Consider the following 12,236-nt stretch of genomic DNA (forward strand, 5'->3'; position numbering starts at 1 on the left):
TGTTTTGAGCAGCTTTTTTCGAGTGGATAATAATATCACAGGTGGTAGTAATAGGGTGGGAGGGTGGGGGTGGACGGTGGTCTTAATATACGGGTATAAAATGAAGTAAGAAGACGATTGGAATCCAGAGGCCAAGTTTGGGCTCTCCATGGCCCTCCATGGCCCTCAAATTACTCCAAATTGACTGAGAACACTATTGGCAAGCTCTCTGTGAAGTCCCAGCTCACTACACACCATTATCACAAAGCCATGGCCATTTAATGGTGCCAATCTCACACTCGTGGCTTTGACAGGGTCGGAAGAAAGCTGCTACAGAAACCAGACTTGTCAGTGCTGAAGGAAGTACAGTGTGAAATATGATAGTGTATTAGACCAGCAATCCATTTCTGGTAAAACCGTAAGTTTGATTTTGTGTGTGTGGAAGCCTTGTTATGTGAAATCCGGTCACATTTATATTTGGGGTAAGTGCGCAGATAAAACATTAAGCATGGCACCATTCTTTCTTTTATTGTGGTATGCACTGTGCCAGAATTATGTTACAAAAGCAGTAAACAAATAAAACATAGGAAGTTTTAGGGATCGTAGAAATAAAAAGCAGTGAAACAAGGGAGGTAGCCTAGACTTGAAGATATACTTGTGGACATTTAATTCCTAAAACCTTTCTAGACTGAATTAGGGAGTAAATGTCCACTAGTATATCTTTGTTTTACTACTTTTTATTTCAACGATCCCTATATTTTATTAAAATTCCTAATTTTTCCTTGTACTTGTCTATTATACAGTCTATTTCATTACCAACTGATGAATCTAGTGGCAAGGGAAACTCTCAGAGTTACAATCACAGCATTTCTGAACCAGCAGGTATAGTATATGTGTGATATTTATGCAAAATTGTTTTGCGTAATTGAGATTGTTATTGTGTGTTCTGAATATTAGTCCTGTTCCCCCTCCTAAAATGATGGATGAAACCCAAATTCTACTATTAAAAACCATCATATATAGAACATCATATATGACAAAAATCACTTTTACAGAATAACCTTAGTGATTAAAAACAAGAAAACACTCACAGACAGCTGAATATTGACTTTTTGCAAAAAAAGCCAAAACCTAATGAAGCACCATTTCATGCCACAATAACAAACTCATGGGTGGGATGTGCGTTTTCTGGTTTTGATAAATATTTTCCTTCTGCACTTTGCCTTTCCTTTTATTTTTAAGCACATGGTTGTCTGCAAGGAAACAGAGCGGAGAGATACCTTTATTTAGGGGGAGGAGGGTGGGTGGGCATAACTACATATGTAGCTTGCTACTGCCCCTGCAAGGAAACCATACTGATGCATTAATTTTCCACATTGGCACTTTCCTTAGAGGAGCTTTAGACTATTTAAAGTGCTTACACTACTGTAAGTGGACTTGATACAAGTAGCTGCACTATTATAATGATTGCATTGTTTGACCACATCCCTAAATGATCAAAACATGCCACCAATGATCAGTACAATACCCTTATATGATCTAGTTGCAATCAGCTGTGTTTTTACAGTGGAAAAATAGACATGGAAATCCATGCCCCTTATTCTATTGCAAAGCTAATTCAAGGCAAGTAGTGATTGAGATACTCTAATAAAGCAGTCATAGCCACGTGTGTATAACATAGTTATGCATGCTACAACAAAAAGTTAACAAACTGGTACAGTTAATTTAAGGATTCCAGCACTAAAATGTAGTGAAACAGGAGATTTGAGTGCTGGTAGCTAATTAGTGAATGCTATCCCACTAGGGACTTGTGGGAAGGCTTTAAGCTTGTCGATACAGAAACATGTAATGACATAACTATGTGAGAACAATCCCTACTGTGAAATTGAACAGATGGTGGTAACATGCCTATGTAGGGATTTTCCCACATAGCTATCATACAGTACGATAGTACGTAACTGTATAGTAGGGACCACAAAGGAGTAGGTGTGGCCCACAAAATAACATCACCGAAAAATCAGCCTCAAATTTCCCTGACGACGATGAGGCAGTATTGGTTAGGTAAAACTAAACCCAAACTGCAGACAAGCTTCAATTCAGATCGACCCGAAACGCTTTCAACAAGTTGCTACGGAATTTTAACTTCTTTTTTATTTGACAGAATTTTCTACTGACTGAGTAAGTAAGTAAGTAAATAACTGACTGATGCCTTCAGACAAGCGTAACTCGATAACGGCTAAGGCTACTGGCTTGATTTTTTCACTGTTCAACGTTGCTTCGGCCTGACAGGTGCCTTTTGGCATACCGCAGTATGTACAATGCATTCTTCATGGACTTACCAGTGTCCTCCTTTGTGTCCAATTCATCTTTGCTGACAGGGAAAGGTGTCGATTTGGCATGAGCACATGATGGCTTCCCTTCTAAATGGAAATCGTCCATATTTTTCATAGTGACTATTTTGATTGCAGAGGTGCTATTCAAATAGTTCTTGATTTGTATTGCTGTGTAACCATAGCCGACAGCGAAGCGTAATGAATACTTCACTTTTCAGACGGTAATTAATAAAATTGGGGTGCGGCACCATTTCTTTTGGTATGCGTAGATTGTAGAGGTACTTCCGGAAAAGTTATTGATTCGAAATGCTGTGTAACGGGTTGAACATAGCTGACAACCAAGCGTAATGGATACTTCACTTTTCAGACGATAATTGATATAGCTGGGGCACGCGGCGCCATTTCAGATGCGGTATGCGTGGGTTCACCAGTCATAGTAAGATTATTTACAAAAAAGTTAACAAACAAGTACACTGTATATGAAAAAAATTGGAATTTTCAACTAGAGTAGGGACCATAGCACATCGATAAAAAGTATTGAAACAAGTTGCAGTAGTCCATGATATTAAATCACAGTTGAAAACAATAAGAAGTTTTATATATCCCTAATGTGCATTTCCGTTATGATATCTTGAGCACAGTAGGGATATAACACTTCTTTTTGTTTTACTGTGATTTAATATCCTGCAACTTGTTTCAGTACTTTTTATCGATGTGCTATGGTCCCTACTCTAGTTGAAAATTCCAAATTTTTCATATACTTGTGTTGTATTAACTACCATCATTTATATATCTTGATTACTACTTTTTATTGCTGGAACCCTACTTCATTTGTAAATTAAATTTTACTAGTATGATTGGAAAATGTGGTGTAATTTCCAACACACTGAGCACATGCAGTAAATAGTGGTACTGTACAATGTGCAAATCATTATGTGACCAAATTTTACACTACACATTTACACCACTGTACATAATATAAATTTTCTTTTCAGTTGCCTCTACTAATTATGGAATCAACTCCCTGTTAATGATATTAATTCCCCTACCCCCAGCCTCCATGGTCACACCTGGGCATGCATTATAATCTTTTTAAAAGTGCATAAAACATTTTGTTCAGGCTGCTGATTTTCACAAGTGGAATCGAGAGACACATACCAGTGGAATGCTCTAGCTGTCACCTTGAAATGCCACTGACCTTGGACAGATTCCCACATGCATCTATCACTTTGAGTGGCCCCCTATTAAGGCTTGAGACTCCATAAAACCTTTTCAGCTATTCATTTTAATATATATACCATTTACCTGCTCATCATGCACCAACCATGCATGGTCATGTGCATGCTTGTGTTGCAGATACTGTTGTGAAAAGGTTCAGAATCATACTAGTAGCTAGCTTAATAGCTATGAACTAAAGTAAGTTATAAACGCTAGTTATATTTTAGCTGCATTCACAGTGAAAATATCAAAATTTGCAGCTTTTGGTCTTCCCAATAATTAAAATCACATATTTTCAAATTCTCAATCTGATTATAATTAGGTCACATATTGAGATAATAAAGTCACTCTCTAAGGTTCCTATAGATGCAAATACTTGAAATTAACACAGAGAAGACATCTTGACTGCTGGCAGACTCCTGTAAGCGTTCGAGTGTTAATCGGATGGCTGTAGGTTTGGTTCCAGTCATGGAATTTTACCCTTTTCAAACATACTTTCTGTAACAACTTTAAACAGGCTGTAGGACGAGGAGTCCTACAAACCTTCAGAACTTGTGCTGTAAAGTCTTAATAAATAACATATTGTCTCAGGTACTACATATGCAAATTAATGTATTTGTTTTTTTTCTTAATCAGGAAGGAGCTCTACTGATTAAAGAAATTGACATACAGATTATTTTCTACACACTATAGATACTACAGTAATACGGACTTTAATAACCTTTGTATGGGATTAACTATAGTGGGTGCATAATAATATTACTGTGTTTTATGCTTCCAGTATTGAAGTACAGTGTCAGCAGAAATGTACCACACATTTGCACTAGTAAAATAAAAATACATATATATATATATATATATATATTTGTCTTTTTTTGTAAATCATTGCATGGTTTTCAAAGTACTATATACATAATTATATAGGTTGTGCCCTGGAAAATAAGAAACTGTTTTATATGTGATAGTTATACAGCATATTCCAAAAAAGATATCTGTGGAGAGCCATGATGAAAGTGGATGCTATTCTATTAATCTGGCAAGAGAATATTTTAATAGTATATTGATTCATAATTGGAGCCCAGCATTTGTGGGTAGCTGAACAAGCCATTCTAGGTGCTGGAGTTTGTATGTGGTTTAGGCAACATTTCAGCTTATCAATAATAATTAGTTGTTTCACAGGGCATGTTTTTGCAAATTGAAAAGATTTAATAAGTAGAAAATTAAGCTAAAATAGCTATCACTATCTTAAGCATTAGCTTCTGCATTTACCTACGTAGTATTCACCTACAAATTACTGGTGTAAATATCTTCCCAAAACACACTAAGATCGTAAGACAGCAAGCTATCACCATTTCATCAACCCCTTACTGGTACATTGTTATTTCTGCACTACTCTTGTGCTGATATTTATTACTAGTTATTTATATACTGTCCCTATATGTTCTTGATATTTTCACCTGTAAACAATTAACTAATCAAGTTGAAGTGGCTATATCTCAATGCACAGAATTTCCAACAATTATCTTATATAGCTATATAGATACCTATTAACTTGCTCAAAATGAAGATGATGTACATGTATATTATTAAAGCATAAATGTCTGCAAGTAGAGTGTTATACTGTAGCTAATTGTGGTAACTTTAAAATGTGCATATACTGTACCTACACACACAGGAAACTTGTTTTTGAAAGTATCCAAGGTATGCTAATTGCCATTGTTCAAGCATACTTATCACTCTTAACACACCTTGATAAATTAAATAAAGTATTCATCACAAATTTTATTATGCAGAAAAATGAAATAGATATCATTATCATGTACATGCATAGGATTGACAGGCTGATTCGGGACAATTGGAGCCATTTTGCTTTACATGCTCAAGGATCATGACTCTGTACTATCAAACAATAATTTAATTATCTTTATCTTCTATCATAATTACGATGTCCATGAAGATGTATGACATAGTCAGTTTTATTTCTTGCAGCTACCACATAAATCCCTCTGGATCATTTTGTTATACAGTAAGGCCCCTTGCCTGACCAAAATGTGTAGATGCATATATAACAGAAGAACCTGTAAAAAATACGTAGGAGAATAACCAGTCAGGGGCAGGGGGGGAAGTCATGTGGAGTGGCTCTAAGCTACAAAGTGTTTTAAAATCATAACTGTACCTTAGTGTGTGAAGCATATAAGCAGGCAAAGCATGCCAATACTGGGGGGTCTGGGGGCATGCACCCACAGGAGATTTGAATGCTTTGAGATTGGATCTAAGAGTATTTTTAGTGATACATGTACACTCAAATAGGATATTCCTATAATAATATAACAATGACTATCATTACGATAGCTTACTGTAAACACATACAGCAATAAATTAAGGCATTTCAGACAGACTCATGCTCTTGTTTACATATGGATTTAATGTGATAATGGAGACAGGTTGAATTAATTACATAGCAGAACCAAATCTTCTGAATGTTTTATTACATAAGTTAGGTGACTGCTCTATCAGAGTATTTCAATCTCGTGGACTCCCAGTACTGATTCATGCAGTATTCCATTCTTGCATAAGGCCACTCCAATTGGTAAATATGTTTCTGGTCCACCACCTACATCCTTTTTTGGAGAATGTGAAATTTCAGAAATACATGGGTAAAATTCCTGCATCAGCTTTTTGAAAAACCTAGATTTCAGAAACAAATATTGGGCTGCAACAAGTATGCTAAATATAAATGCCATAATTTGCATTTTATCAGTGAAAACCTGCAAGAAATGGGCAAAGTGCATAATACGTATGGATCGATATACTCTAATTGCAGCCCAATATTTGTTTCAGTCTGAAATCTCCTGCGCACTTCTCCATCCTGGAGGGTTTCTGGACTTTTAGAGAAGTTTAATGAGTTGATCCGCACTTTCCTCCAGCCTGTTACCGACATAAACATCAGTTCTTCTGCGTGGGCTCAGTCTATCTCCCTGCTGGTAAAGCGGGAGGCCTGGGAATCCGTAGTGTTATTGATTGCAAATCATTTTCATACTGGACATACAGCAGCTTCAAGAAGACCTCAACTCTTTATTTAATTGGACTATTAACAATCATCTGTCATTTAACCTCTCTAAATTTGTATTCATGAGCTTCCATCGTAAATTCAACTCTCAGTACATCATAAATGACCATATAATCAATGAATCACCCAGTTGCAAAGACCTAGGGATTATTTTCACTAACTCATTGTCGTGGAGAAAGCATTATGAAATGATTTCCTCTAAAGCCTACAAGTAACTTGGACTGCTATGCAGAGTATTCAAGGATTCGCATTGTCCTCAGGCTAGAAAATCCCTATACATATCATTAGTGAGATCTAAATTGCTATACTGCTCCACATTGTGGAGACCTTATTTGTTGAAAGACATAGAATTAATTGAGAAAGTACAAAGGCGTGCTACTAAATTCATACTCTCTGATTACACTTCAGACTACAGGACTAGATTGACCCAACTAGGTATGTTGCCATTGATGTATATTTATGAAATATCTGACATCCTCTTTTTCATCAAATCACTTAAAACTCCTACAGATAAGTTCAATATCCTGAACTATGTCAGCTTCAATACTGGTTCTACTAGATCTTCTGGAATCAAACTACACCACAAGACAGCCCATACCAATGCAGCTATGAACTCCTATTTTTTTTCGCCTACCTAGACTATGGAACTCTTTGCCAATAATTGATCATACACAATCACTAACTGTAATAAAACAAAAATTGAAGAATTTTTTTATGGAATCATTTCCTAGCTAACTTTGACAATTCACTCTGTTGTTTCCATTACCTTTGTCCCTGTTCCTCCAAGAATCCTGCATCTAACAATTTTAACCACTTGTAACTAAGTATGTAAATGTTAGTGTATAGTTATTTTTTAATGTATGTTAGGCTATCAGTGCAGGTCACTGGTAGACCCTCAGAATCATTATTCTGTAAAGCATTATTATTATTTAAGTCTGCCCAGTTATCTTTCTTCCCTTCATAGTACCTTTGAACTAGTTTCTTCCATCTTGACTTTTGAATCTTCTCTCCTCTTGACCAATGGTCTGCTGGGTATCCTATGCCCCCTGATGACCGCAGACATCTTCAACATGATTGGGACGAACTGCTTTACAAACATCATTTTTCATCTCTTTTGGACACTGCCTCTGATGCTAAAACAAAGGCTCGCCCAGGGGCATATCTAGCCCAAAAATGATGCCCGGGCAAGCTCATTTACCTGTACACCTACTCCAATGAACAACCTGTGTGGGTTCATACATACATTCATCAAACTGTTGTTTTCAAGCGCATGGCATGGCTAGCTACAGTTATTAACTCTTATCTGTATGCATATAGAATACATCAGTCTACTTCATACTAGTCTAGCTACGATGCACGTATCGATTGTGGGACTGCAGCATCACGTGCCACAGAAAAGGATAATTCCAACTCATAATGACCAATACTACTGAACCGATAGATTTCTTGCACTGACTCGTACATCACAAAACACATGACACCGGTTCATCTACGTAGGGGCATCCATTCCTGCAACCACCCACCAACTCTACCACACCATGCTCAGTGGTCCTACAAAGTATCGTCAGCAGTTCTCTCACGTTATTCCTTCGTCGTAGTTGTATCACAATAATCCGGGCACAGACTATTCAGCACTAGACTTCTACCTGCTGAAATCAAGTAGCCAAACAGCTAGTCGTCTTGAGTATTTTCCACTTCACGCGGTCTATATACAGGCAAACTCCAAACTATCGTAATATAGTAACTCATAATCTACGGGGCTATTATTAGAAGTCAGACTCTTAATTAAACGCGCAGCGCTTATTTTCCATGCAAGAACTCGCTGCAAGCGTTCGCTACAGCATAGATAATACCGTCGATTACCCACCGATAATTACCAATCTCGTTACCAATCGGAGTAGCCTAGCCTTTGACACAAATTCTAGTAAATCAAGGCAAAGTAAGTTGGCTACTGACTACAACAACTTTTTATTACCCAGTCTGTGGTGTGTGTGTGTGACTTGGCTGATACTGTCATCCTGCAAAAAATAATTTTGAAAAAAGGAACTGAGATGCTGGCTCATTGCTTAAGGGCGTGCGCTGTCGGCTTTTCTCATTAGGGTAAGCTTACTCACCTCAATAACCGCGTTGTTTATTTTGTCTTGGTTCTGCGGTTTTATCCTTCGCTGCCATCAAGGATTGTTCTTTGCCTTCTACTGACTGGAGAGACTAGTAGACGGTGCATATAATACTTGCTGGGTTCGAACGTCGATCTCGAATTTGAACCACAACGACTCGGTGCCGCTGGTTCGACACTGCCTGAGGCCGGTCTTATCCGGGTCATCGTAGCTACCGAGAAGCTAGAATCAAACTCGGATTCATACCACTGAATTGTAAGTGTATTGTCGTTGATCTATATATTGTACTAGTGTGTAACCTCACCGTATGTTCTGTTTTTGGATTGGGCTGCTTCCGTATGGTGTGGCCCCCGTACGGTTGCCGGGCTGTCGCGGCACTGAGAAATTTAACATTCCCTCGAACGTTCTTTAAGTTCACCGGTGTGAAACTATCCTTTTAGCAGCGTAAAGTGTAATTAGATAGCTTTTATCAACTACATAGGCAAACAATTAGCTGGCATATCAAGAAGTTTGCGGAGATTTGGTCCAGCTGCACCGATTTGTTCACTATAAGTTGCACAGTTTCTATTGTACTGACACTTTGTACTCACATATCTTTTCACTCAGAAGACGAATTTCAGATTCGCAAGTACCATGAGAAAGAGCAACTCTTGACAAACAGGATGGCACCAAGTGAAGCTGAGTACACGAAAACTCCACTCATCATTTTCGCAATAAAAGAACACAATCATCTGCAATACATTTCCAATGGGAATTTTGATTATTCTTATAAATTCATTCATATCTCGTGACATGCTTGGATTATCCCAGATTCACTGCTAGATTCTTTTAGCTTATTTTTGAGCGATTCCAACAAGCTATAGTGAGCACATATAGCGTAAACTATCACTCGTCAAAACAATGGCAAAGTTGGAGGTTAAATATGTGCGTGATTCTGAGCGAGATTATTGCTTCGATTTGGCATGGACTCCGTCTGGCTATGTCTGAGTAGTAACGCACAGCAAGTCTTTAACTATAAATAACTCCTTAGAATTAATACAGAGCTTTAAAACGATTTTATTAAAGAAGTTCTGTATGTGTACTAAAGTTCTAATGTTCCAGTACACCTGTCATGAATACACTATACGCACCATAGACAGTCTGTGATGACTCCTTTAAGTAGAAATCTCTCAAAACCTACAAAAGTGGAAAAATAGCAACAGTAAAGTCTTTAATCAATGAAATATAACAAGTGAAAATAATTGCAGCTGCTAAATTGCTTTGGTTATAATTAGACTTATCCCCTGCAGCTGGCCTCAAACTTCCGTTTTTGAGCCAAACTTCCTGATATGTATCAGCTAGCTATGCTGGATGTATCGACCGGGCCATCATGTTTTGTGTTATTAACTAACTAGCTACATGTTCAGAGATGTCAACTTCTCAACAATTTTAGGAGTGAGACCTCAAACACTACCAGTATGCATGCATACATGGAGTATATATTTTCAAATTTGAAGGTCTTCTACTGTAATTACTTTAATGTTGCTATTAATTTTCATTAATAAACATTGCTTTGGCTTCATATTCTTTAGCAGAAGGTGCATACTTCTTTTATAAGGTGTAGAAAAAGAGTTTTGGGTTGCCCAAACTTCTTCCTTGTTTTCCTGGCTTTTAGATGTAGAGGTGCAGAAAAGAAACAGTATGTGCCTCGCTGTTATCTGGGTAGCCACCTTACTTGGTGGCCTTGGATGTCTATACTGTAGCTAGCAGATGTTGTCTTGATGAGATGTATCACTAGGAATTCTAGAGTCCAGCATGATATAAGGTAGATCAGAACATCTATCAGCATTAACCAGGGCCAATAATGTGGCTGCTTTCTTGGCTAGCTGTAATGTTGATAAAGTAGATGACCTGTGGCTAGCTGTGAACTCCACGACTGCTCTAATGTCCGAACAGGAATAATGTGGGGCTTACTGTTAGTTAAACATGCCTCTCAGCATATAGGAAACCAATGGGTCACTTCCTGTTTGTGTTCCTTCAATTTCATGGTAAGTGGTAGATATAATGCTGACCAAAAAGTATTGGTTGTACAGTACTGGAGTCATCAGTATCAAACTGGTCTACCAAAAACATAATGATTCACCACAGCTATAGAGGCAAATGGTATCCCTTTACTGTGGTGAGAACCCAGGGATCCCTCGTAAGAATCTCTCAATTATGTATAAATAAGGTATAATTTATAGTCTGCTAATAACTGGAGTGAGTCTGTGTGTGGCATTATATGAAAAATCCAGATGTAATGGTGCTAATATTGTCAAAGGAGGTGACAATTGAGTTAGAATTTCTTTGATGGGACTGGTGGTCAGTAAATCTGCCTTGTCCTTGCCACACCCCTGCCTCTGTATTCATGTTAAGTTTTTAAGGTTACCCTGCCAATGCCCCCAACTTTTAGCAGGGCTCCTTCAATTGGACAATAGATGGTAGGGTGCATGACATGTTACCATAGTACCATTGTGAAACTGATACTAATTGGGCTAATGAAGCATCAGATTTTACCTTGTTCTGTAGACATTTGATGAATTCCTGCTAGCTTGAGAGGGTCATACTTGTCGTGTACTGACACAATAGCAAGCACTCTCTGACTTCACGAGGTTACTCTAATTAACGACTATTCATCTCATGCGCATGCGTACATCTGCATACATGCATATACAACACTCCTCCCCACTAAAAAAAAAGGAAGGTCCTACTACAACATGCAAAAATTTCCTATTATAATCAAGAAGAAACAAAAATTACAATGTCCTAATGAAAAAAAACAAAACAATTTTGTAATTTAATAAGTTGAAAGTTTATCCAGTCAGTTCATTTCCTCAATTAGTCTCTTATTTGGAATTCGTACTCTATGTAAAGGAACTTCTGACACATCATCCACAACATGACCGCTTCCTTGTGACACATCAACATCACTACTTTGAGACTCAAGTTCTGGAGGTACTTGGATATCTATGCTTTGTTCAGCATGCCATGGACGCATGTGATCTACATGGGCTTTGCAGAGCTGACCATCTACTGATACTTCATAAGCAAGTGTTCCCAAACGCTTTGTAACCTTGCCTTTGTGCCATTTAGATGTGGCTTTGGGACGCAAATCACGAACAAACACTTGCTGGTCAACTGAAAACGATCGCGGTGGTTCATTACCAACCTTTGCTTCTGCTATCACATCCAAGCGATTTGACAGGCAAGGATGTACTAATGACAATCTAGTACGTGGTGATCTACCAAGTAAAATCTCAGCTGGAGTCCTCCCTGTAACTGAATGTGGTGTGTTCCTATAGCTTACTAGAAAGCGTGAAATTTTAGTTCCTAAGGTCTCATTGCTTGAGGATTTCTGCAGAGCTCTCTTCACTGACTTAACTAAGTTCTCAGCTGCCCCATTTGATGATGGGTGATATGGTGGTACACGACGGTGATTAATGCCATTGGCATCCATAAATTGCTTAAATTCAGCTGACATGAATGGTGGTCCATTGTCTG

The 12,236-nt window shown here is 37.9% G+C and overlaps 2 protein-coding genes across 3 annotated transcripts in view; both read left to right on the plus strand.

The window, feature by feature from the left end:
- The window catches only part of LOC136259856 (uncharacterized), a 32,782-nt gene extending 28,415 nt beyond the window's left edge, over positions 1–4,367 (plus strand). Inside the window, exons 8-9 of the mRNA XM_066053415.1 lie at positions 783–861; positions 4,167–4,367. Coding sequence (XP_065909487.1) covers positions 783–861; positions 4,167–4,186 — 99 coding nt within the window. The 3' untranslated portion in view covers positions 4,187–4,367. The remainder of the gene's footprint in view (positions 1–782; positions 862–4,166) is intronic.
- Positions 4,368–8,719: 4,352 nt separating this feature from the next.
- The window catches only part of LOC136259786 (uncharacterized), a 48,298-nt gene continuing 44,781 nt past the window's right edge, over positions 8,720–12,236 (plus strand). For both annotated transcript variants that reach the window (XM_066053326.1, XM_066053335.1), the window contains exon 1: positions 8,720–8,972. The gene's annotated coding sequence lies outside the window, so the exon portion shown is untranslated. The remainder of the gene's footprint in view (positions 8,973–12,236) is intronic.

The sequence above is a fragment of the Dysidea avara genome, chromosome 1 (assembly GCF_963678975.1).
Source record: "Dysidea avara chromosome 1, odDysAvar1.4, whole genome shotgun sequence".
Taxonomy (NCBI): domain Eukaryota; kingdom Metazoa; phylum Porifera; class Demospongiae; order Dictyoceratida; family Dysideidae; genus Dysidea; species Dysidea avara.